The sequence below is a fragment of the Sturnus vulgaris genome, chromosome 1 (genome assembly GCF_052056855.1).
Source record: "Sturnus vulgaris isolate bStuVul1 chromosome 1, bStuVul1.hap1, whole genome shotgun sequence".
In the NCBI taxonomy this organism is placed as follows: domain Eukaryota; kingdom Metazoa; phylum Chordata; class Aves; order Passeriformes; family Sturnidae; genus Sturnus; species Sturnus vulgaris.
The window spans coordinates 5,194,158-5,221,994 of record NC_142243.1 but is presented as its reverse complement, the minus strand read 5'-3'; the positions used below and the strand labels follow the sequence as shown (position 1 = coordinate 5,221,994).

Here is a 27,837-nt window from a genome sequence, read left to right as displayed (position 1 = left end):
CTTTGCTTTCATCCTTCATTTATAATACTCCCTTTTCAAACTAATTTTTACATCTAATTCGTCTTTATCCCAAAATTTGTTTATTTTAAAAACTTAACGGTGATCTGTGTTTATAATGGGATTTTGCTTATGCTTTCAAGCCATTAATTTTAAATTAAAGTTAGAAAAGCTGTAAGGATCTCAGATTCAGATAATAGATTACCAACTTTCGTTGACTGTCTGGGAGCTGTGACTTGGGGAGTTCTTCTTCCTCCTTATCTTCTCTCCCCAGTGACTTACTTTTCTTTTTCCTATTGCTCCTTTCTTTGATTTCTTTGGGTGACAGAGAAGAGGCTTCAAAGGAGCTAAGTGACAGGATATCAATCCCTTTAATACCCAATGACTGAAATAAAAAAAAAAAAATTATTTATATTTTTATATTTTTGCTGGGTGCTTAGAATAAAACCAGAAAGAAAAAACTTATGTGCTCAATATTATTATTTCCTGTTAACAATTTGTGTTTCACAAACTCGTTAAAAATCTTCAAATATGTGATAATACTAAAAGAAAGAGGAGAGAATTTCCCCAACATATGGAGCACTGAACAATTTGCTATTTGCAGTGTGTTATAGGATCACATGTACAGGGCCTGCTAGAGGCAAAATAATCACATTATAGCTCCTACTCCTCCATATGGCAAATTTACTTACAATAAAAATTCTCAGTTTGAAAATAATGCAGTAGAATATATCCTTTCCCCAAAATAAATGTTTGAACCATAATAAAATTCTTTCATTTCATTTGGGATCCTTGGGACTATATTCACAGTGTGGATGATTTTCCTTTCCCTGCTGATTTTAGGGTGATATTTTAAAACTGCAGGAGTATCTTTTTCCAGAAGTTTCTATGTTATTTATGTTACCAAGAGATTTTTCGTTCAACTACAATAGGTTTTGGCTCAGATGTTAATGCAGCAGAATTACTGCATGTTTCTTTGTTCAGCTGCCCAAATGACGAAGTAGAATAAAAAATAATTTAAAAACAACTACATGTTCTTTTGGAAGCTGCTGATTGATGGAATTTTATGTTTTCCAGATTTAAAAATACTGCTTGTCTTAAAATAACATCACCTCTAATGCTTTTTAACCAGAATAAGTCGTTGTTTCACAGGAAACATACACAGCTGAACATGGAATTGTTCTGCTAATTTCAATGTTATCACTTGCTCCTATTTCCATGAGTGGTTTTTATCTACAGCTGTACACAGGGAGTGATGTTTTTTCTTAGGTCTGGATGGGGCTCCGAGCAGCTTGGTCTAGTGGAAGGTGTCCCTGGCCATGGCAGGGGCTTGGAATGAGATGATCTTTAAGGTCCCTTCCAAACCTAAACCATGCTATGTGACCAAAAATATCTTCCAGCCACTTCTCACCCCAAGGCCCTTCACTCTGTGTCCTACAAAACAAGACTTTACAACAGGCAAAGGATGTGTTCCAGTACATAGACACTGTGTAACACCTTTTTTCTAAAAGAAGTCCAAATTAACAGTGAAATTCCTAACTACACACCTACAAATCTCTGCTAACCTTTAAGAAATGTGTACTGCAAGCGAATAATTTAAGTACCTCTTGCTCCTTCTGCAGTAGTTCCATAGCTTCCCGAAATTTCCTTTCCTTTGCCTCAGTTTCAGCAATGGTGGCTTTGTTCTGGTCCTCATATGCCATGGTTACTACAGCCAGAATCAAGTTGACTAGATAAAATGAGCCCAGAAAGATGACCATCATGAAGAAGACTACATACACCTTCCCAGAAGCTCTGAGGGTCTGCAAGCAACACACCCCAGAGACAAACATTACCACAAAAAATACCAAGTAGGCTTTCAATGTGTCCCTGAAATTCTTTAAAAGCACTGAGCTTCCTAGACACAATGCTTCAGGAAGCTTAAGTGGAATTAGAAATTTCTTTGCTATTCTTCACTGTCTTCCTCCCTCCTCCTATACACTCACATGTGAATCATTGATTGTACATCCCATGAAGACAATCAAGGAGGCATTTTTATATTTTTGAAGGACAATACAGAACCCTTTTAGGATTTTTTTCCAAGAGCAGGGTGAAAAGACAGGGAAACACTTCAGCATCCCTTTTCTAGGAGTCACAGGGAAGACGTGGGCTGGATGGCTTGCAGCTGTTGCTTTTATTTGAGGTTTCTTGTCCTCTCTACACATTTTCTACTTCAGCTAATTAAGACCTGAAGATTCTGAACCATGCACAAAGCTGTTACCTGTTGGTACAGACGCTCCCAGCAGTCCTGGGTCATCAGGCGGAATAAGGAAAGAAAAGCCCAGCCAAATGTATCAAAACTGGTGAAACCATAATCGGGATTTGGCCCAATTTTACAGCATTTATAGCCAGGAGGACAGTCTCTAAAATTAATAACAAAAAGTGGAGCTCTTATAAATGTGCAGATTTCAAGGAAAACTTCAGCTTTATGTTAGAGTTCTGGTTATGTTTCAGCTCTGCTGTTCATTACAGTGCAAAACAACTTTCTACTCCAGGTAATGTTGGCTGGAAGGAGGGATGGAAAAAGCAGCATCCACAATCCAGAAACAAAGGAAGAAGACATGTGGGAGTAGACCACCATCCCAGGAGAGCCCCCTCATCACCAATCCTCATCCCCTGCCCCTCACTGCAAAGCAGTCACATCTCCCTCTTGCCCAAACCTGCTCTCCAAAATCTGAATTTTGTTTCTCCAGTTTAATACTCATGAGCCTTCACAGAGAGGCGTGTCTGTCCTGTGTTATATCCCAGATCTTTCGTATTTTCTCTCATACATCCATTGGAAAGAGGAAGACAACACTCCAAGGAAGTCTAAAAGACTAATTAGACCTGAATAAGACAACTGCAAGCTCATACTTCATTCCCTACAAGACTTAAATTATCTGAGTGTTTTCTATACTTTGTTTTCTGTGTTCCTATTTCTGCATTCAGAGAAAGAATGGAATTTCTGCTTTTGTCTCACATGACTGAGCAAATATAGGAGCACTGAGGCAGAGAAAACTTTCAAGGAAGAAATAATCTTAAGTGCACTCACCCAGCACCAGGACCACACAGCAAAATATCCACTGTACCATTTTTCCTAGCAAAGTCATCTATTAAAAAAAAGGGGGGAAAAATTAAACCCAGAGCACTTTTTAGCCTGAATCCTCTATCATTTAATATGAGTAGTGATGAGCAACCAGTGACCTGTAAGAGCTAGTGCACAGGTTTCCTGTGCTCACATTAACTGCACCAGATTGCAGGATGCCCTGGCCTCATTTATAAACATGCATATGTGTGTGCTCAAGTTTCAGATGGAAGGCAGTCCTTTAATGCAGAATTTTTAAAGGTATTATCACTTTGGCTACATCTGTATAAAGGAAATGGACAACTGGAAGACAAGCTCAAACACAGTCACAGAATCCCAGAGTGGTTCGGGTTGGAAGGGACTGTAAAACTCATTTCATCCCAACCTCCTGCCATGGGCAGGGACACCTCCCACTATCCCAGGTTGCTCCAAACCCCGTCCAGCCTGGCCTTGGACACTTCCAGGGATCCAGGTGTCAGCCACAGCTTCTCTGGGCACCCTGTGCCAGGGTCTCACCACTCTCTGAATAAAGAATTTCTCCCTAACATCTAATCTAAATGTTAAACCAATCCAGTATTTGGCAAATGTTGGCACAAACTGTCAGAGTTCTGGCCTGCAGCAATTACCCTTCTCCAAGAACATGTGCAAACATTGCTAAGAGTAGAATAGACCAGTTCTGTTTCCAATGAGCAATAAAAACAAAGTCTGGTTCTCAGGGGGAAGAAAGAGTTTTTGCTTGTGTGAATATCCCCCACTGCTGAGCCAAACAGCAACTCCTAACCCCCCTTAGCTGAGAAATGCAGATTTATCCATTAGGATGCTGGAGCTGTGCCCTTTTTGAACTCTTCCCCTATTTCTCTTAGCATTAGTTACTCTGTTATCAGCAGAATCAAAGTAAAAGCTTCAGCTAATTGCTAATTATCTCCATTAAGATGCGGATTTATTATCCCAGATGTAAGGGAAGTCTCATGTCTCCCTGGTGCTTCTCAAACATCTCCTGTGCTCATCAGATAAGTCAGCACGATTCAGAACCACCAGGAACCTTTGATATCAGCTTTGCCATACCATACAAACACCCTATAAAGGAATGAATCCCTATCTGGGCTACTTCCCACTGAAATTTTGCTCAGCTCCACTCCTGCAAACTGAAAAAAAAAAAAAAAAAAAAGTGGGTTTTTTTCAAGAAGATTCAGTGATTGAACTTCAGAGAATCATAATAACATATAGTTATCCATTTGGGAGATGGCAACTTCCCACAAAATCAGGATGAAAGGAGTCTATAAAAATATATAAAAGTAGTTTTATAGAAAACTGGGCTTACAGGGCTCTATATCCTAAATCCTATAAGAAAGTCATCATGCATTAAACCTGTCTGGGCTCTCCTATTCTTTTTGGCATTGGATTTGAACAACACAAAGGTTGTGAAACATCACAGATTTTATATTTCTTGAGCTCTGTTTTCTCCACACCATTGCCTTTATACAGCTTCAATATCTGCATATACTAAAATATAGATCTTTTTACTTCTTTTTCTTCAGCACAGAAAATCAGCATTTTTAGCCCAGCTTTGTCACATTTATGGTCTCTGCTACAGTGTTCTAGTCACTGTCTGGTTCTTTTTCAAGTTTGCTTTCAATTGTGATTTTTGCAGCATTCTGTACATGTAAATTACTTCCTTCTTATGTGTGGTCTTTTGGTAGGAACAAGGGAAAAAAAGGTTTTCCTCAAAAATCTTTTCTACACTTCCTTCCCCTGGACTTTGAAATTATTGAAGAAATCCTGTCTGAACAAATCTCCCACGCAGTGTGTGGACAAACAGCAATTCTGGGTGACTTTTCATGTATTTTGAGAGTTTCCCTGGGAAAGTTCTTCTCTTCCTGTGCACTGTTGCTATGTCTGAACTCACTGGGAGAGATATTCTTCAGTGATGAAGCTTTCTTCATATTTCTGGCACAGACATTGATTATTTAGAATCTGTTTGGTTTTTTTTTTCACATATATTGAAGCTTCTCCTTTAACAAGGCTTTGCTTTGCTGTTCTGAACTGCATCATTTTACAGTTGTTCCTCTGAGAACGCTTTGATGCATTTTCAGGTCTCTGCTCCATGGTTCCATCACCAGCGTCAGCCAAGGTGTAAACATGCAACATATTTGTATATATGTTATATAAGACATAAAAGAAGATATATTTGACGTCAAGGAGAAAGTAATTTGACTTTTGAACAAATTCCTCTGTTTCAAGCTGAGCAGCAGTTCTCACTGAGCAGGAAAATGAAGATGCATGGGCTCTGCAGCTTGTAGTATAAGGTGAGCTTTGGGGAATTACAACAGAGAATGAGCTAATGCATGTTTCAGTTATTGTCATATCATTTGGGAAAACAGATCTGCATGTTACTGGAAAATTTGGGAGTGCTTTTTCTTATAATGAAGGGAAGGAGTGCATTCCTGGATGCCTGCATGCTGCTCTGGCAATCAGAAGGCCATTATCAGGTAGTTACTCATCAAAATATCAAACAAAACATCAACATAATTCACAGCAGTGTTTATATATGTATGCATAGATGTCTATAGCATCATCTAAAGAAGAATTAAGGAGAAAAAAATTACCTGAATCATTAACAAACTTTTCATAACTTTCCCATGTTTTATTACAAAACTCTGTCGTGTTCCTGATACACTTTTGCCTGAGATTGCCCTTAAAAAGCTGGAGGCCTATGAGGGCAAAAACACTCAGGCAGAAAACAGTCAGGATCATCACATTAGCAAGTTTCTTAACAGACTGGATAAGTGCTCCTACAATGATCTTGAGCCCTAAAAATACAATGTAAAGAGGAAAAACAGGATGAAGAACTGAGATTCAAATACCATAATCGATTAGAGTTAAAACAGTGTATAAAAGCCAAAGTATAAGAATTACAGGATAATATGTGGCAAATATATTTGTAATACGATTATATTTAGGATGAGAGTGACTATTATGAAACATCACTTTACTCCTTTCGTTGACCCTACAATTTTTAAATGTTCCTTTAATCCCTGAAAAATGGTCACACAAAAATGACAAACCAGATATAGTCTAGTTTTCTTTATCTATGAAAAGTAATATGCATAATTCAAATGACACTTCCAACACTGGTAATTTGTGAAGATAGTATCCAATGTGAACCTTTCCTGGCATGGATTGATGATGTAAGATCATTATTGGTAAAGTCCCTCCAATGTCCAGAATTATTTCTGTGGAACCATAACACACACATCATTCTGTAAAACTGGCATTATAAACTGTGAACAGTATCTTTAAAAGCATAATGAAAAAAACAAACTATATTCAATATTCTTTCTAACATGATTCATTCTGACTGGGATAGATGAACTGAGACATTTTTTGTGTGCACAAATTCAGCGGTGTCTGCAAATTGTGAAAGATGTGGGGGGGAAAAAAGGCAAAAGCCAACATTTTGAATGAAGCAAAGAATGAGGTGTAAGTAGGAACAAATACTCAGCAAGTAAGATTTCTTACCTGGGACTACTGAAATGGTTTTTAAAGCTCTGAGAACCCTGAAAGTCCTGAGGACTGACACACTCCCCAAGTCACTAAATGCTCCCACGTACCTGTAAAGACCAGATGTGAAAAACCAAGTGGTTGAACAGAGTTAACAGGGCAGTTTTGAACAGTGGTCATTCTTGCATGTCCATCTTTCCAAGTGTATTTTAAGTATTTAAAAGACTACATATGAAAGATTTGTCTGAAGACATATAAAATAGAAATGCATTTCTTCATTATTAGAGTTTCCCTCTGAGGTGGCTCCTGGCTTGTGCACAGCTGCTTTTGTGTGAGCATCTTAAAATATCATTCATTTAAGATACAAAGGTACCACTCAAAATTATAAATTTACAAATGCTGGCTGAACTGGTTTGACCTCTTTTCTGTAGTTGCATTTAACCAGTATATAAAAGCTTGCTAATTACCAGAAAATTAGGCTTTAACTATGATTTTTGGAGATGAAGTTGCAATTAAATCCACTATCTATACCTATCTATACCCATCACTCTAACTGCAAAATTATACTTTCATTCATGTGGTCAGAAAGTCTCTATTTATGCCCAGCCTTTACATTTCACCAGTCTAAACACATCCATTCATACATACCCACCACTGGGAATATATTGCTCTGCACATCTCTATTCCCTTCTTGAAAGGCTAAAATGTTATGGTAACACAGTGAGTGCCAAACAAGGGGAAAAGTCAATGTTCTAGACAGTTTCAGGTGCACTTAGGAGCCATGGGTTGGTTTATAAACCACAGACAGCCTTTTGCATCACAACAATGAGAACAGAGAGTCGAGGCAGGTAATCCAAATTTTATTTGTCCCCACTTACGCCATGACGATAACGGTGAAATCCAACCAGTTCCAGGGATCCCGAAGGAAAGTGAATTCATTTAGACAGAATCCTGTTGCCAATATTTTGATCAATGATTCAAAAGTGTAAATGCCAGTGAAAGTAAATCTAAGAGGGGGGAGAAAAGAGCCAAAGGGAAAGAGGAGGGTTAGCACTCAATGGAAGAGGTACGGTCAGATTATTTAATGTCTGGGCCAGCCAACTCAGACAATGCTGGAGAGAACCAACAGATTTCTGTTGGATTTCAGTGTATTCCATCAGCATCTGGCTCACATGGAGATGGAAACAGCTGACTGCAACCTGGACATGGCTATTAATGTGCAACCTATGACACACACACTTTTTGGCATTCGTCAATTTTTTATAAATTCTTTCATGTGAGTCCCCATAATTTCAGAAACACCAAACTCCCAGTAACTAACTAAAATAAAGATCCACATTTGTATCTTCCTCCAGTTTCAAACATCCAAGTGAAGTGTGATGTGCTGTGTTATTTCCTTTGGGCACACAGCAACCATTTCTGTGCAGAGTATTTAAAACACTTAGATGAATACAAGAGTAGAGGGTTTTCAATTTAAGATGGCAATTATTCTTATTAATGGAAAATTATCAGTAAAAGCTCTTCTGGACTTAACTGAGTGCACTTATAATTTGAAGAAGGCAGCAATATCCCTACAGAATTCAAAAGGCTTTCATTTGGTAGTCAGCAAATGCACTAAGAAATTATGTGGATGTAGTGCTTCCCTTTTTATTTGGAAAGAAGTATTCTGAAATTATGCTTGAGATGCATTTGAATGGTAGTTGATGCCAACAGCACATACAACTCTGATCCAACCTTTAACTCTCTCATAGGTAGGGAAGCACCTCAGCATCTTCTGGAGTTGTGTATTTTAATACCATGCAGAGTCTTGCTCCTGCTTGCATGAGAGTTTGCCATTCCAAGCTGTTTCAGTGTCATTTTACATGATACAGTAAAAAATAATTTTAAATCTGTTTTTAATACTAAGTATTGGGGAATCTTCTCCTTTGTGTTAGGTGTTGGAATTATCAGTATTCATATTCTAGCATTTTTGCCAAAGTGAAGAAGTGACAGCTGATATAGTGTCTGAAAAAGAAAACAAAACCAAAAACCCTACAGCATTATACATTTCAAGACTGACTACAAAGCATGGACTTATTGTGATTTAACATTGCAGGTGTTGGCAGCACTGAAGATAAAAGCTTTACATTCTAACAGCACTCTGCAGCCAAGTGCTTCTGACAGAACATTTTATTAGAGCAAAACTCAGCTTTTCAATATAATTAGCCAGAATTCTGAAAGACAGCAACTCCCATGTGCTCAATCAGCATGAGTAACAACAGGAAATACATCTTGATAGAGAGCAAATGATTACTGAGTAACTTCAGAAAGTGGGAAAACTGGAGCATCAGAACAGTCTTGAAGCCAGTTCAACAGTGGAACTTAATCTACTTACTCTCTCCTGTAACACCAAAATTGTTCTATATATTTGGTTTAAAGACAAAACTACTTCCTCAAATAAAATCTAAATTTAAAAACACTCTTAAGACAAGCAACTTTCCTTTTAAATCTCCCACAAACCATCTCGAGTGAAAGTGTCAAGTCTCAATAACTCAGTACAACTGCATAAATTAAAAATCTACATACCCATAGATACTTACTCAACATATGTGTTCCATGAAGACGACGAAGACTTGGATGACTCTGTCAGAGCCATGAATACACAATTAGTTACAATGGTGCACATGATAAACCAGGTGAACAGTGTAAGTCATGGGAGTGAAGGCAAAGAATACAACATGGATTCAGAAATGAAACTAAATATTGCATTAGACACTGGCTTAATATCTGGCTTTTTATTTAAAGCACATGTAAGTACAGCATGCACAGTATTCACTGATTTTGAGCCATGTTAGATGACAACACACTACTGCTGTTATTCATGGAATTGTCTATTGATTACAGCCTGGAAAAAGGACCCTCAACCACTCCAGGATTGGGTGGAAGGATACAATTTTAGTTTCATTTTACAGCATACAAGTTAAACACTTGCCCAAATCACACAGGTGAGCCCAAACCTGCCTCTGACCTGGCAAAACTTTTCTCTTCCAAAGGACAGCACAAAATCTTGACAGGGTGATTGCAGGAGTCTCAAACAACTCTAGATCACAGAATCATAGGATATGCTGAGTTTGAAGGGACCTACCAGGGTCATCAGGGCAACTCCTGGCCCTTTTCAGGACAGCCCAAGAGTCACATCATCTGCCTGAGAGCATTATTTCACTGCTTCTTGAGCTCTGTCATGTTTGGTGCTGTGTCCACTGCCCTGGGGAGCCTGTTCAGTGCCCAGCCACCCTCTGGGGGAAGAACTTTTTCTTGATATCGAACCTAAACCTCCCCTGGCTTGGCTCCAGCTGTTTCCTCAAGTGCTGTCACTTGTCACCAGAGCAAAGAGCTCAGGGTCTGCCCCTCACAAGGAAGTTGAAGACCACAATGAGTCTCCCCTCAGCCTCCTCCAGGCTGAGCAGACTGATTTCCCTCTGGCACTCCTCATGTGGCTTCCCCTCCAGACCATTCACCATCTTCAAAGTCCTCCTTTGGATGCTCTCTAATGGATTAATGGGGTTTTTGTATTGTGAATCCCATCTTAGCCAATTCTAGGGGCTCCCAGGTGCTGTCTGGGACCTGCTGGCCCACAGAACAGGAGCTCATATATTGACACCTAAGCTCAAGCCCATGATTCTGGAGCTGGATCTTGTTGTACCACACCTGTGGGCAATCCACAGGGCAGAAGAGTATGGGAAAGCCACCCATCTTTGCCATTATCCATCTTCTCCATCCCCACAAAAAAAGAAATTCCTGGCTTTAGCTCTAGGCAGGGTCCAGCTGCCAGAAGGAGCTGGGCCACTCATGGAAAAGCCAATGCCAGACAACTTCTGCCCAGAGAAAGCCCCAGATGAGAGGCATCACAGCCAGGGATGTGTGCACACTGCTACCATGACAACCTCGAGTCATTGAAGTGAGGTGGCTGGAAATCTGAAATCCACACAGGCACTCACAGACTCCACTCTGGGTCTGATTCAGCCCCCAGCAACAGCTCAGGTGTCCTTCCCCAGTGCCAAACTTGTGATTCCCACCCTCCAAATTTAATATATGAGGTGGGATCTGTATTACCTTTATATTCCCAAGGCATTCCCTGCAACAGCATTCCTGGAAAGATTTACTTTCATATACCACACATACACTTTTTGAATCTTATTTCCCAAAGAAACTAAGTTTACATGGTTTTTTTCTGTGTTTTCCTGCGTGTGCTTGCCCATCTCAACCTTTTCTCTCAAAACTGGTTTATCAGCTTTGGAATATGAGTTGAATTTAATTTCCACATATGGGTAAGCAGAAGATGAAAAAGAGGATAGAGATCTTATCAATCTTCTCACTGGAAAATGCTTCAGAATGAGATACTTGTTTATGACACATCAGGAAATCAATGTCAGAGCTCAAAACACAAATCTGTAGAAAATCAGGCTTAATAAGCCAAATACTCAACATTTAGTTCTAAATATCATAAGAGTATTAAAACACTAATAATATCTAAGGTGATTCATAATTAGAATCTGCCTGTAGTGAGAAAAAGACCAGACTAACTCAATGCTGTAAAATACAAAAGCACAGGATTATGTAAGATTTTATAATCCAAAAGAGTGAGTAAAGCAGATAAAAGGATATGAATGTACTAAAATTTTAATTGCTCTTCTTCGTATTGGATGGAAGGGACTGAAGATCCACAGGGCACGTGTAGCAGTAAATCTGTAGATTGTTTTCTGCTTGTTTAGCACTATGAAAATCTTTTTAAAATAAACAAACAAGAATTTGTCAGGAAGTGGAACACAGAACATATTTTTGTGCTATACCCTGTTGTGTCAGTCATGAGCCAGACTTTGAATTTCACTTTAGCCTGATTAACTGGAAAGGCTGTATAAATTTGCTATTCTTTCATCAGAAATTTTGACCCTCAGGCTGCAAAATATTCCTTAGCACAAACTTCTTTTCTCAACTTTGTGATTTGCAAAGAGCTGTGCACAGAACTAATCTTGCTTATGATTATTCTGTGAAAATAGAATGAACCCCTCACTGAGTCAAGATACACAAGAAGTGCAAGGAAGAACTGCAGCCTTTTTCATTATTTGTTATTTTTGACAATGATCCTCTAGCTCTTAGACTGCAGAAATTAGTTCAATGTTTAACCTCCTCTCAAGCAAAAAGCACAGTTCCCAATGGATTAATTTCCATTTCTCTCTTTGTTATTGAAAATCATATTCTCCAATATGTCACAACTGGATTATGGAACTTGAGTCAGGAGGTTGTAAGGATTCATCAGCAATTGTTTAAAAATAATTTTTTATGGTTAAGTATCATATGTTGTATGTGTAAGTGGAACAAAAGCATTGAGATGGAGTGAAGCACATTGTTCAAAACGATAGAATTTATGAAAATTATATACAAAATGTACAAAATTACTATAACTTCTAATTATTATAATTTCTTTCTCAAAGCCCCCTTTTCTTTCTTTATCCAATTTTTTTTTGCTTCTATTCTGATTTAAATGTTAATCAATTTCATATTATTTCATTCTTAAAATTAAAGGTTAAACTTAAAAAAAAATATATTACAGCACATCACTCAGCTGTGCTGACTCCATGCACTGTTTAACCTAGAAAGGGATGAGAGCTTGTATAAAGGGATGTAAGCAAAACTCTTTGATAGATTGCCTACAGAAACTTTTGGCAATACAATAAATTAAATTAAATTGATTAAAAATCAAAGCCAAGTATCTTGGTCGGCTCTAACCTTGTGATCTTTGTAGTATGGGTCGAGATCCTCCAGTGGTTCCCCAATGAGCTCTGGAGGAGGATTTCCATAGAGAGCTGGCAACTTCTGGAAAGCTTTCAGGTCAAGCTGAGGACGTGGTTTCTCCTTAGGTTTCTGCTCTATGGTATTTCTTCGACAATTCTTTTTGGCAGCAATTCTCTTTTTGATTGCTGCCAAGGATTCCTGAGTGAACCTACGGAAGTTGTTGGTACCAGGTAGCAAGAATTCAGCCATTTTTCATGCTTTTCTTCCTCTCACTAATTCTGTCCAAACAACAGAAACAAGTAAAAAGGAAGTTAAGTAACTCCAAAACGGGTAAGTTATGGAAATGAAAAAACAGTTTTCCCTTGCATGGCTAAGAACAACAACTTTCTAAGCCATCAGCTTCTACAAAGAAGAAAAAGAAACCAAGAAAATTTATGATCAATACCTTTTTCAGTGAGATGTCTGTTCAGTAATTTTTCTAGTTATATGCACAGATAGGATGTGAGCAAAGCTCTATAAACTTAAGAGTGTATTTGGAGCACCTTATTTAAGATACACATTATCCTAAATGCCCCTAAGATGCTCAGAAAAAAAAAAAAAAACCAACAACCTACTCTTCTGGTTCAGCCCAATATTTGGAAATGGGACAGTAAAATCCATCAAAATGCAGCATCAAACATGTGGAAGCTGTCAGCAGCAGGAGGATCAAGTCCTGAATTAAATAATGCAGTTAGGAATACTCAATTGGAAAGTCCATCCTGGTGGAACCAGCACAGGAATGAGCAGCATCCAAGAGGATTTAATTTGTGACCCACAGGATCATGACATGAAGGTGACTCAAGGAGTCATTGATGTGAATACTGACTGACATGGAGCACAGAAATGCTTGATCTGAGAAAGTTTATATTTTATACGTTCCACTCAGATTAAAAAAAAAAAAAAAAAAAAGTGACAATAGACTAGAAAAACACTTTTCACTTTTGATTAAGAAATCTGGCCAGGTTTTGGATGGAATCCATCCACTGAACACAACCTGAGTGCATGCTCTGCAAGAGGATTTCCCTAAAATATTTTCCTTGATTATGACCTCTGGGAAGAGATTGTTAATTCAGTAAAGGGTCAGGGAACTCCCGAGCCAGTGCAGCCCCACCTGCAGAGCGTGCAATGATCCCACCTGGTTGGGGGCTCTCCCTGGGGTGGATCAGTGCTGAGCAGGCACAGAAGATCACCTCGCAGGCACACAGTCAGGATTTTTCATTCAGAAGCTGCCACCACCCCTTCAAGTGTGCTTCAAATTTGACTCCATAACAGCAGTGAGAGCTTAACTTGAGATTTAAGTCCTCCTGCCTGACAACAAGTCCTTCTCTTCTTCTACCTTTCCTTTCCAGACACTGCATGGAAGACCCCCAGGAAAACATAGCCTGAACCAAGAGGCTTTGTTTTACTTTGTAAATAATTTTTTGTGTGTGCTGACTGCCTGTATCTTCCCCTGCCTTTTGATTTTTCCCCAGATACAACATGATTTCAGCTGACCTCACATTGCTGAGCTGTAGGAAACCATTGCTGTGAGAACAGCTGGAGGCCAGTGACAAACTAACTGCAGTGAAATTGCTCCATTTTTGCAGTCTGCCTGCCTCTCCCATTAAAGCAGCTCACTAAATTATGAATATGAGAAGTAACCCTTGCTCCCAGCACAAATTAGCATCATTTCTGGAAGAGAAGTAGGACAGTCAGGCAAGGATACTCTTTATTCTCTAGTTTTCAATATCAGGTTAACAGTCTGGAAGCTGTGTGTAATATTACAGCAAGAACAAAAACTACAACATCCACTCACAATATCTCAAGTCTTCATCTGGACAAAGTGGTGTTTGTTCTGTTGATGTTCAGGGTAATTTAGATGTTGTGGTATCAGTAATGGGAGCTGTGAATGATGTATGAAAAGATGCAATTTCTGTGCAATGCACAGAGGGAATACAATAATTACTTTATTAGGCTTTGTGCCAAATTTTCTGAACATACCCATCCCTCCACTTTCATAAAAGTTTACCTGATCTCAAAAGTTCACCATTAAAATTCTGTGTTTGTTGCAGATTTCATTGTGGTTTTATGTCTTCCCTTCCAAGAAACCATCTTGTAACCTTCCAGAAAAGAAACTTTGATACTCACACCATTTTCCCTCAAGACTACTCCAGGGCACAGGAGATTCTAGGAAAACAAGAGGTTGCTGGCTAAAGCCAAGGATGGGGAATTAGAAGGAAGCACAAGGGCACACAGAGCCTGGATATCTTTCCTGGTGGTTTTATGTATTGCTTTAAAAAATAATGGAAAAATTAATTTTTCAAACATAAAGGAAGGAAAACAAGCCTTGAGCTTGTTGTCTCACAAGTCAGCAGCAAAATTTCCATGAGAACAGCTGCAAGCCACAGAGCAAAAAGCTAAAACTACACTTTTTATCCATGGGCAATTCCGAGCTAATCAGCCTAATGCTGAATCAAATCTAACAATTATTAGAAATTGAGTAATTGGGGAAAAAATGTCTCTGATTCATTCCAGCATCTTTAAAAACATCCCCAAAATAATTTCTGTTACTCATAGTCTCAGGGAGAGTAGCACACAAAAGACAGCTGAGATGTATCTAGTTTTTATGTGACCAGGTACCAGTGGGGCAATTTGACCTAAAGAAGAAAAAAATGTTAATGCAAAACCATTTTTCCCCTTTATGTCACAGAAGAAACAAAGTAGCATTTTGGTCTTTTCTCAAGACTTGAAATACCTACAAAGCAGTATGATATTTAATATTTCTTGAAAATGAAAATGATCCTTGGAATTCCTAAAGACCAGACACTAATAATGAAATCACCATGATCAAAGAATAATTATTTAAATTAAAAAAAAATAATAAAAAAAGAAACAAACAACAAAGCATTTATAATTTTTTCTATCAGCTGGCAAACTTACTTTCTATGGATTATTTCTCAAATACCATAGCATGTAAGATATATTCCCAAAGTAAGGCTGTCTTCTCAATGTCTTTTCCTCTTTAGGAATATTCATTGTGAATAGATCAGGAAACAAGGTTATTGTCAAAGATATTTTCGCTCCTTTTATTGCTATAAGAATCACCCCAATTCAATCCCTGTTAATGAATAAAATTGTTCTCAATTATTTGCTTTTATGGCTTTGCCATCTGTTATAAAAAGAGGTGAAAAATGATGACTATTCCTGTGTTCAGCATGACCAAAGTAATAAGTATTATCAGAGTGGCCAAGATTACCCTATTTCTTTTTGTTAGTTTGTTTCTTTAGTTTGGAAAATTGTTACTATGTTTCACTTGGACTGTATTGCATCTTTCTACAGCTGAATTTCCAGAGGGGAACTCAAACTTTTCCAGAACTAAATAAAAAAAAGATGTAAGTAGTAGAAGGTCAAAGTTTCTTCAGAACTGTTCTCCTCTTTCCCCAAAGACATTTCTGTGTTTTGAGGCAGATGATTTAATCAAACCAAGCTGACATTTTCTTAATGGCTCTTAAGATACATATTAAAGCAACACTTGTATATTAACACGTACAAATTTTTAATCAGAGAATAATTTGGGTTGAAAGGGAGATTAGGAGGCTCCTCAAAGTGGGTAAGTCATGAGGTCAGGGCTTTACCCAGACAAATCTCCAAGAATAGCCAGCACAACCTCTTAGAGTACCTTGTTCCAAGACTTGACTGTCTCAGCCCATTTGGATCCCCCTTGCTTTAATTTATGTTTCCTGCCTCTTGTTTTCCCACTATACGAAACTGTCACAATAAAAGAGATTATTGTATTCATAGAATAATTGAATGGTTTGGATTAGAAGGCATCCTAAAGCCCATCCAGTGCCACCCCTGCCGTGGCAGGGACACCTTCCACTATCCCAGGCTGCTCCAAGCCCTGTCCAACCTGGCCTTGGACACTTCCAGGGATCCAGGGGCAGCCACAGCTTCTCTGGGCACCCTGTGCCAGGGTCTCACCACCCTCATAGGAAAGAATTTCTCCCTGATATCCAGTTTAAATCTCCCCTCTGTCAGTTTAAATCCATTGTCCCTCCATCTCTTGTCCCCAGTCCCTCTCCAGCTTTCCTGAAGCCCCTTTGGGCACTGGAAGGGGCTCTGAGCTCTCCCTGGAGCCTTTACTTTTCCAGGCTGAACAACCCCAGCTCTCCCAGTCTTTTATTTGAAAGGTAAAAGGCAACCCCAAAGTGCCCCTGTATAAGGAGAGCAGACATTACCCCCTCTTCAGCCCGTTTAGTTACTCCTCTATTGCATCCTACAAGGAATTCCTCCCGGCTCTGATCACACCACCCTGTGCAGCACCACTGACACTGACAAGGGAGGAAGACTCCACACCCTCCTTGCAATCAACAAAACCGTGAATTCAGAGCAGCTAATGATGACTGAACACAGAGATTAACATAGACACATGAAGAGTACCAAAAAAAAGAAAAGCAACAGATTTTTCTCACTAGTATGAGACAAATCCCCACTTTTCAAAGTGGGATTTACAGTTAACTGTTCTCAGTGCTGGAGAATGAAGGCAACAGTGTGGAGATTCACAAAATAATTCACCTGATAAAACCAGTTAGCATTCACCCAGAAAGCCCCTCTGGGTGGGATTCATTTCACCTCAGTGCAGACATCTTGGAGTTACACAGCTACACCTCCACGAGCTCCCATGCTGCCTGCTGAGACCCCTTTTGACATTTATTTCAGCAAAGAAATGCCAGTTGACTACAATTGATGGCCTGAGATATCTCAAGTGAGACGAGATAAATTCAACTCCTTGCATACATTACACCTGCTCTTCTCACTGCCCCTACTAATGGACAACTGCTAAACTTCCAAAGACTGGTGATTCTACAGTCAGTGGTGGGACTGGGCAAACATCATTAGTCACCAGCAGACTGTGAACACATAAAAATTCTATGATTGCCTGATATTGAATTGTCTTGTTAATGACTACTTCCAGCACAAGCCTTCTTAGCAATTAGTGAAGCGTTAAGTCACATTTTCTTTTGCCTGGTAAGGGGGCACTAATTTTCAGCTACTTTGCCATCATAAATAATTTAAATCTGTGCAGAGATCACTTTCTGTAAGTGCTTGAGCAGTCAATTGACAAGTTGTCAAATGGCCAGTTGTGTGAGGAGGCACAGAAACTCTGTGGCAGCACAGGAGTGAGCCTGAGAGAAAAGAGCTGAAAAGCTCTTAATGACCATGGATGAGTCCATTGCTGCAGGAGTTAGGATGAGTTAGGTGTAATCACCTGGTTATTAATATCAGCCCATGAACTTCAACTGGCAGCTTTGGTGTCCCCAAGGAAATTAGCCAAAGCATGGGAACAACCCCTTGGTCATCAAGAAGCACAAAATCCTCCAAAATTGGCCAGAACAAGATTGTAAAAGCCAACAGCAAATGTGACAATGTGGTTTGAACTGAGTCATCATCATCCAGGCATTCCCTGCCCATCCCTGTCCCTAGGGATAATGGGTGTAACCAGAAGACAAGGAAAGATTGTTTGGAAAGTCCATGAGCCAACAACAGGATCTGGAATTATCTCTCCAACCTCTGAGGAGCCCAGCGAGTGGAGAAAACCCTAAAGAACCCCAAAGGCTCAGGGCTATGGTTGGAGCTGCCTTACAGAAGAGTTAACTTATAAAATTGCATAATTTGTGGTTAAAGTGTGATAGTATCTGAATCCACTGATCTTCCACACTGTGGCTTTTTATGGTGGCAAATGCACAAAGAATTGACATAATAGTCTCTTTCCTCTGCTGTTATCAAGGAAATTTGTCAGATGCTGGTCAGATGACAGGGAAATAAACCTCAGGTGTGAGATTTTACAAAACAGAGAGAAGAAACAGGTCAGGACTCGGCCCTCTTCTAACTTGAATAAGAAATGGAATATATCTTGATTTAGAAGTGCCATAACCAGAAATATCAGCAGGTCTGGGGACAGATTTAAGAAGTGTGGCCAGACAGTGTGAATTGCTCATTTTCATCACTCTGAAGTGGGGAAGAGGGGTAGGAAGAGGAGAAGGAGAAAGGGAAATTCATTAATTTCACCAAGCTTGGCAGGCAGGGTCCTGCCCAAGGACGACATTGGAAGGAAGGAGAACATGCTGCAGGTTACACTGGGCTGCCAGGAAGAGGGACAAGCTGTGACTTTTAACTGTGTATTTTCTACAGTGCTGTACTGAACCCTCTGCAGACTTTATGGATACTCAAACTTTGAAGCAAACAAGGGGAATCTGAGTTGTCTTCACCACTAAGGAATGAGAGCCTTGCTCTCACTGCCTCTAACATCCAAGAGCTCAAGGACATCCATGTAAGAATTGCTGCAGTGGTTAACTTGGGGTTTTTTTGCATTTGAGATTTAGGGTTTTAAAGGTCATATCTGACAATATGTCAGATTTTTTGTCTTTCCAGCAGTGTTTAAAAAATGGTTAATATGATCAATGGTTCTATAAATTTATATTAACATGACTTGATTACAACAAACAAAAGCTGTAGAAAGTTATGGTTTGGATTTTGGACTGTTACCATTAACAGAAACTACTAAATGCACCAAAAGAATCACAGACTTGCCATTTTGTACACATTCCGTTGTGTACATTTTGATACAGAAAGGTCTCTCAGCAGCTAAATATATGGAGGAAAAAACAGGACAAAATGCAAGAGAAATATTTCTCCCAAGACCATAACAAAATTCAGCTGGTCTTTGAAAGAAAACCTGAAAGAAAACCCCTCATCTGTCACTAAAACACAATGAAAAAAAACTTTCAACTATAAGTTTTGAAAAAAAAAAAATTAACTTGAATGCACAATCTCAATTTTAACTTGGGTTACCAAAGGTTTAGCAGTTCCATAATTTAATGAAATTTTCAAATTACACGGTCTTTTGTCTGACAGTTTTCGAAATATATTGAAATCTAATCAGAAACTAGTTCTGAACCAACCATTTGCATTAGGTGTATCATTTAATAGTGTCACTCAATAAGAACATACATAATGTCATCAGGTTCCTCACTTCTCTTTATTAAATTCACTATTTGCCCTTTTCAAATTTCGAAAATTCAAATTTCAAAAAACTTTCTTCTGTGTATATAGAAAATATTCTCAGATCAAGTAAAATAATTACAAAAGAAACCCAAAATGGAGTACAACAAAAAAATTAAAACCTTTGAGACATGGAAAAGGAGCAGCACCTGTACCACAGGAGGAATCTCCAGAGCATCTAGTTTTTCCCAGGTCTCACTCATTAGTTTATTTTGTCCCCAAAGTTTGTCATGATAAAAGCATTCACCAGGCACAGTACAGCATATTATACAAATAAAACAGATGTAATTCTGCCTTATTCACACACACACAAAGTCTATTTAAAATAAGATCCATTCTTAAGTCTCAAAACCCAAATGTTAGTACGTATCAGAACAATATTACTAAGCATAAACCTATGTAAGAGAGAATAATGTTATAAAACATAAGGTTATTGAGATTTTTGTCTTTGCTTTGAAATAAATATTAAAACTAAAAAACCTGAAGTTTGTATATAACATATATCTGTAATTTTCATGCTCAGAAAAAGAACTTCCTCACATGCTTATTCATTTCTCTAGGATTCTCTTTTGACCCTAGTTAACTTATTTCAACAATTTTACAACTCAAAAACACTGGGGAAGCTCCTGTGCAAAGGAATAAATAAATACTCACTCCTCCCCACTTCCACTGTTGTTCATGCCACTCAGGAAGAAAAATTTGCTGCTCAGGTTTTTTAATGATTTTTAGGCAAATAAGAGGTCACTGAATCCTATAGAAGAGCCTACCACAAACCACCTTTTTTTTTTTTTTTTCCTAAGTAGAGAAAGTGCAATAAACCACAGGACTTACATTATTTTCCATCCCTCTAAGTGAAGGTTCAAGGAGTCACTTCTTTCAGTGCAAGAGAAGCATTATCTCAGCCCAGTTGTCTCCCAAGAAATAGTTGGAAAAGCCTCCTCACTGCTTTTATCATGTCTGTGTCCCCTTGCCGCGATCCCTGCCCACTCTGGAGATGCTGTTCCTCCAGGAACTGTGCTATTTGTGCATGGGGGTGTTGAGGGAGGTGTCAGTGAGAGCCATGGAAGGAGCTGAAGTGATTACACGGGCTCTCCTGGGAAAGGCAGAGACCTCAGCTGGGGAGGCTCCAAGCTGAGCATTTCTCCAGGATCTTGTTTCATCCCTGGATTTCTGAGAGTCTTTCGCAGAAAGTCAGGAGCGAGGCTGAGCAAAGTGGATGGGAAACACAGAGGAAAATGTGTTTGTCAACCCCACAGTGGGAGATGTCTGCACTCTCACAGATTGTCTATAAAATGGGTTGGCCTTCATATTTTCTTTGATTATCTCAGTTTCAATTCTCTGCATTAGTACAGTCCAAAAAAAAAATAAGAGGGGATCTACAAAATGAACTAAAAAACTGTGACTGAAGCTGAGTGGAAGGCTGGAAAATAGGTGGCTGTTACCTCTCTTGTCTCTGTGTGTGTGTAAATTTATGTGTGTGTGCATGAACATGCACATGTACATAAATAAAATATCAGTGTATATGTAAGACTCATCTATATGGGTTGTTCAGGGTATATATGGTTGTTCTGGGGTTGCTCAGCCTGGAGAAGACTCCAGGGACATCTAGAGGCTCTCCCAGTACCTAAAGAGAGCTGGAGAGGGATTTGGGACAAGGGCATGGAGAGATGGGACAAGGGGAAATGGCTTCACACTGAGAAGGGGTAGGTTTAGTGAGGTATTAGGATGAAATTCCTTACTGTGAGGGTGATAAGGAATGGAACAGATTATCCAAAGAAGCTGTGGCTGCCCCCTCCCTGGAAGTGTTCAAGGCCAGCTGGATGGGGCTCTGAGCAACCTGGTCTAGTGGAAGGTGTCCCTGCCCATGGCTGGGACTTGGAATTGAGTGATCTCTAAGGTCCCTTCCAACACAAACATTCTATGATTCTGAGATTCATATCAAATTTACACAGATGATGATATAAACAAGAAGTAGGTCAGGAGCCTGGGAGAATTCACTCACTCCTGAGACCTGCAACTCCTCTCTGGCTGAAGCCACTGTTGGGTAGGATGGGAGAGATCTTTGTCTTTACAGCTGTGTCTACACTCCTGGAGAAATGGGATGGGGCTCATTCCCTGGCCCTGAAGATAAATAGCATAGTAAAATTCTGCCCATAAATCTAAATTTTCTTAACCTTCAACGACAGGCAGGGAAAGCAAGAGCCCACCTCTCTAAAGAGGAGCTCCTGCAATTTTAGAGGATCCTTCCTCTCCTGCAGGGAACCAGGGTTTCTCTTCTTGTTTCTCCATATGGTTTGCTTAGGGACAGTGTGATCTTATGATTATTCTGGTCCAAAGCATCAGTATTTCTGAATTACCCTGGCTGATGAACTTTTAAGACAGAAAGAAGATGTCACCACTGAATTAAGCATTGGCTGCAAAAGAAAAGGATTAATTGTCAGACACTAAAGAGAGAAGCTAGGAATGATACAATCATTACAGATAATGGTTCACTTTCAGGATGTCAGCACTAGTTAAAATGAGATGAACCCAAGGAAAGCCAACTGACCTCTGGGTGGAATTTGAGATGGTGCCTCTCTAGCAAGAGAATTCATTAAAAATGTGAGCACACTTTTGACAAAGAAGATCATAGTGCTGGATCCTTCCCTATAGCAAATACTCTCAGGATCAATAAAATAACTTGTTAATCCTCTCTTATTTAATCCTTGGCAGCTTTGAAATAGAGGTTGAGGTACAAGAGAAACTTTCAAGGGAAGTAGTCCTGCTATATACTGAGAAAAATTCTATTTTATTTTCTGTTGAATTTCAGATTGTTGTCAATCTCTTCCTATCATTGAAGTTTCCTTCTTTCAAAACATGTAGGGCTGTGAGAAATGGGGGAAAGAACTCATGGTGGAACACCAGATCTCTACCTGTGATGTGTCGGTGGAAAATGGCTGTCTTTTATCCAGAGCTTTGCTTCATTTGGCTCTAAATTAAATTAGTTTTTCTGTAGAAAGTTAAACTCTGTCTTGCAGGCTTTGGACAGGGCACTGCACAGAAAGTTTGATTTAATTGAATGATGTATGTGTGTGATGGTGAGGAAGACTATCCAAAAATGAAATTAGGAAATTTCATGGCAGGTTAAAGAGATAAAAGATTCATTAATCCTTCTGACTTCAGAATTGTCACTACTATCCCACTTCAAAGTAATATCAGGTACAGAATAAATTCAGTTCATATCATCTCTTGTTCCCCCCAAGCTATCTGTCATAGGTCCAATATAGCTTTTAAACCATCTGATATTAATTTTATGAAGTGTGAGCTGTTTGAAGCTTAGGTATCAATGAAGGTGGGTAAAGTTCACCTCCTTTGTACAAATATCTGCACTTTTCATTCATAGGAAAAGAACAGGCAAGTAATAAGGTTAGATTTTAAATTATATTTATTCCCCCTAAAGAAATATATAGATGCCAAGTAGGATTTTTAGTGAGAATGGCATTGCAATTAATGTGATTTCAGCTCCTAAACACTCTTAAGAATGACCCTATAAAGGGTCTCTAGCACCAGTTACATAGACAGCTTTCCTATCCATCTCCAGTGCTAATTTCAAATTACATTTAACCTAAATTTAGAGATTTCACCCAAAGTTCCTTACATTTCATTCAAAGTTAGAGATGAAAAGAAGACTTGAAGGAGCAGCTGGTCTTGGCCTCCTCTCTATGAGTTATTCTCCTGTGTTTAAGGGGGAAATAGAACCTGCACTTTCTAGAGGCAAGAAATAATTATTGTCACCCATGGATAAGGAAAGCAGGAAGGCATTTCATGATTTTCTCTGACTCCCCCCGGTCCCTGTGCTCACCTTGAGCTGGCCCAAACTGAATCAGAGATGAGATCAGCTCTCAGTAATTTAAAACACCCCAGGGTGTTTCAGAAGGGGACTTTCCTTTCCAGGTTCCTTTCCAAGTACATCCTGGTGTGCACTGGGCTGTCCAAGCCCCCTGACTGCTCCTGGTAAGGAGGTCACTGAATCCTTTCTGGCACTCAGCCTGGTTTGTCCCAGTGGAAAAGCAGATGTTGTGTGTTCTCTGGGAGGCAGAGTGGCTTTGGGTCACAGCTCCCTGCAAAAGGCAGCAAATGCATGAAAAAATGCAGAATGGTTGAATTGCAGTAGCTGAAAAGAAATTCAGTAGAAGGTGAGAGAAGCAGCATTCTGGGCTCCCCTGGCCGTGCTGATGAAATCTCCCTTGGGAACAAATTGCAATTGCAGTTTAGATGTGTCCCATCTCCTTTTAAATGTGTGGGGAGAAAATAGACAATCCCTGCTGGGCGGGGAAGGCTGAGGAGCCTTTGGCATTGACTTTTCCTTCCCTGTCAAAAATTAAATTATTGTTTTCCCACTGGACTCAGAGCAAAGCTGTTTGAGTACCCTCTATCCCATCTATAGGAAAAATGAAGAATCTCCCCCCTCAGCAAATTCAAGTCTAGAGAGCAGGTGGAGGGAAATAAACCTCAAGCTAAGAAACTTTAAAAAGTAGAACTGCAAATGCTGCCATCACGATTAAGAAGAAAACCAAAAAGCATTCCCCATTTGTAAAGAATAACTATGGAAATTGTCCATTAAAAAATTAAGGTGTTTAGAGGGAAAATGTGGAGAGGTATTTAAAGAACTGAGAGATATCTGCATTTACAAATGATCCAAAAAGGCTTAATGGAAGAAGGCAAATATTTGATAGTAATGGATATTTGAACTTAAGAAAAATTAATACTTAAAGACAAGTGAAACATTCATGTGATGTATGTTTGCTAATAGAAAAAAAAAAGAATATTCTTTAAGTACTAAGCAGTTTAATCTAAAATAAAGCTTTAAGTGAGAGTCAAATTGCCCTCAGTTTTACCACCCACAGCTTAGCAATAACTTTGAGGTAGGGAATGGTTACTTATAACCAATACAAAATAATTTAATTTCTTGATTCTTTAAAAATAACTAACAACTTATTTCTGTGTGATTCCTGACGATGCTGTAATTCATATGTGTTTACACACCCATCTGTTATGATAAATGGTGCTATTTAATGGCCATTTAGGAAGTAAGGAATGGGAGGTATATTGTGAAAAATTATATATGATATGCAGCAATCAGCATCTCTCCAGTTTTCTATATAGATTTCATCACTATGGTAACAGAAACACAATGGTGAATACATTGGAAGCTTTAATTGGGAGGAAGAGGTTGAGTTTCAGGAGTGCAATTCCTTTTTAATACATTTCTGGACTCTCACAACATCACCAGATTTGGTATAGATTAATTTCTGGCTTTTCCTGAGAAGTTAGATATGATTGGGAAATCTCAGCTGTTAAATCTTTTTGCTTTTCACTATCCCCTTCCTTTAAGGATACACTGTGGGGTTTTGTTTGGTAACTGATCCCTATATTTCATGGCATAAGGATTCATCAATCAGAACCGTTTCAACTGCATGATGTGGGAGAAAGGAGTGAAAACCAATTAGGAAGTGTTAACGTCCAGTTTGTAAAAACATCTGAATTTTTCATCTGAAAAACGAAAAATATCAGTGTTGTGATGTCTTTCCTTCACTGTTGACTATTTGGGATATACAATGCAAAATTATATAGCCCTTAATCAAAAGGAATCTTACACATTCTGAACAGCACCCTTCTAACTAAAATAATAAATTCTGGCTTTTCAACTGAAAGCATTATAATTTCTAATGCCAACCAGCACAGACTGGGACAAATTATTTTGCAACTACAGTGCAAGTAATATTTCAGTATAAAAATTATGGTCAATTTAGAATTGCTTAACTGACACAGTTTTACACAGATGAGATAAAGAACCTTATGCTCACCTTAGGCTTTTTTTCCCCTTCATTAGGATGCAATATTATATAATAAATTTCCCATTTTTTGGAGATGTATTGTTGATTTTGTTTAATGAAATTATGGCATGAAAACTCACCTCCCAAATGTTGCCTGTCAGCTCAGGAATTATGTTCACCTGTGCATGTTGAAGCTTTTTAGTGTTTTGGGATTTTTCATAGCATGGGAGAAATTGAGACCTCCTGGCCAAGAGGGGAAATCTTCATAAATTGCTGTTTATGGGATGAGTATTAACATGTGTGGGATTTGTCACCCAGTGTGAAACTGAGGGAATGATGCTGCAGAGAGCTTCAAGTGATTTATGAAGGCTGTTTACTGCACAGAGATTAGAATAGCTTTTATCATATATTACATTGCTACTTTACTTTAAAAGAACAGCTGAAGCCATTTTCTGACCCACATAATGGTGAAGTCTTAAATGGTATAAAGTAGCTAATTGGCATTTTTGTCAAAATAAAAGACCTAGAATAAAGGAATCTCATTTCGTTTTATCAGAGAATGAAATTATATTTAAAAAAAAAAAGGTGATGTAAAATTCAGACTCTTTTGAATGGATAATTGTTATAACAGAGTAACAGGAAATTGCTTTCTCTGTAAGTGTGTATTAAAATCATTGTTACATACAGTAATCTCCAGCTTGCTAAATGGTCCAATGCACATTTCCATCATGAAAATTTGCTTATCACCTAGTCAAATGGAAAAATATGGATTGCTCTTCTCTCTCTCCTCAGTGGCCTATCAGAATAATACTAAGAGAATTAGAGTAGTGAAGGAAATAAAGTTTTAATATTAATATTCCTAATACTGCTTAATCAGGGAGCATTAGTGTATCTAGAAATTTCCCTCACTCTCACAGACATTGGATATTTATATGTTGAAAAACCTTCTTTTTGTAAAAAAAAATCTAATATATCTTTATTTTTATAAAGAAGCAAAACACAAAAATTTAATTATCTGAGGGAAACCAGAGGCAGCTTTAGGTACTTGAAGACACCACGCCCTGGAATTAAGATTCAGATGGCTCAGAACAAACCACAGCCTTCAGGAGAGGCAGATTTTAAGGACCTAAACACAGAGTACAGTGGATGAGCTATTTAATACATAATAAGATGATTGACTAAAGCATCTGTTTGGCAGAGTGTGGTTATTTAGAGATTGTATTATTTATCAGACAGGAAGAGCTGAAAAAAACCCCAGAATGTCAGGCACTGTCTAGAAAATGAGGTCCTCTTATACAACACAAAATAATTGTAAAGGAAGATCTAAACTGCACAATCCCCAACAGATCAGTGTGCCAGGTGATGCACTGGGAGCCACACCCTTTATTCTTTCCTGGAACACAAAAGTTTCTCACTGCCTGCTCTTTTCAACAGTTTTCTGCAGGAATTTTCACTTTTTCCTTAGTAATTTTGATATCATAATTCTGCACCTAAGAATGTTTCAGTGAGGTCATTTTTTTCAGCATCTCCACCTCTGGTTTTGTGGTTTCCTGCCCAATGGTGACCTTGCTGGCTCTTGTAGTCTGTGGTACAACAGAAGTGAGCATATATATATATTAAAGATGGTTTTTTTCCAATTTTTGTACATTTTCAGTCAGTCTTTCACCTTCTTGTGCAACAGGAGTGTGAAAAGAGGCCAAATTCATGGCAAGGCATCAGTTCATTGCCACAAATCTTTCCAATCCAATGCCTCTAAACAGCTGAAGAGCCCCAGCCAGTCCTGCTGATTTGAATTCAGCATGTTCATTCCAGGTGGGATGTGTAAATCCTCTAAATGAGGGCCCAAATACCTGCTGTGCATTGTCTACCATTAAATCTGGGAACAGCAGCATAAATGGCTTGGGAAAGGAAGAGAAGTTTTGTGTACAAGAAGCCACCTTAATCAAATGATTACTCTCTGGGTATTTGCAAACTGTTGTGTCCTTTGAGCCACAAAGTTTAATTTATTATATTAAAAAATAATTAATTACCTTTTAAAATATATGAGAATATTTCCTGTCTTTTTTTTTTTTCCCCCAGTTATGCTTATGTGGAAATTTAGACCTTTTAAACATCAGTGATCAAGAACTTTCTTTAAAGAACAGCAGGAAATGACTAATACAAATATACAGTGAAACCATCCAGTCATTTACACAAAGGAATCTTCCTCCAGCTTTTTAATGGACTAATGCATGCTGGATTGTAATGGGGCTAATTTGCTCAACACCTACTTAAGGAGAAGATGCTGGGGTGCCTGATTTTTCCCCTCTCTTGGGTCTGAAAAAGCAATATATTGCCTACATGAAAGCATCCGTGACACTTTGATAGATGCAGTGAGCTGCAGCCAATGCATAATTGGATGATGCTAAGAGAAGTGTCTGAAATTGCCTCTCAGAAGCCAGGCTTTAAAAGTCTATCAAATTCAGCAAACAGGATAGGAAAAAATGTCTAGGATTTGTTTCATTACTCGTCTCACTCTCACCTTTTCAAGCTAAAACTGGAGCTTTGGATCTGTGGCAACAGGAAAAC

General features: G+C 38.7%; 1 protein-coding gene across 1 annotated transcript in view; it reads right to left on the bottom strand.

Annotated features, from left to right (window-relative positions):
* The window catches only part of LOC106851576 (sodium channel protein type 5 subunit alpha-like), a 33,718-nt gene extending 21,096 nt beyond the window's left edge, over positions 1-12,622 (bottom strand). Inside the window, exons 1-10 of the mRNA XM_088157117.1 lie at positions 12,368-12,622; positions 11,244-11,364; positions 9,181-9,289; positions 7,480-7,608; positions 6,620-6,711; positions 5,707-5,910; positions 3,068-3,125; positions 2,258-2,399; positions 1,602-1,799; positions 203-382 (exon numbers count right to left, since the gene is read on the bottom strand). Coding sequence (XP_088013243.1) covers positions 203-382; positions 1,602-1,799; positions 2,258-2,399; positions 3,068-3,125; positions 5,707-5,910; positions 6,620-6,711; positions 7,480-7,608; positions 9,181-9,289; positions 11,244-11,364; positions 12,368-12,622 — 1,488 coding nt within the window. The remainder of the gene's footprint in view (positions 1-202; positions 383-1,601; positions 1,800-2,257; positions 2,400-3,067; positions 3,126-5,706; positions 5,911-6,619; positions 6,712-7,479; positions 7,609-9,180; positions 9,290-11,243; positions 11,365-12,367) is intronic.
* Positions 12,623-27,837: the final 15,215 nt, after the last annotated feature.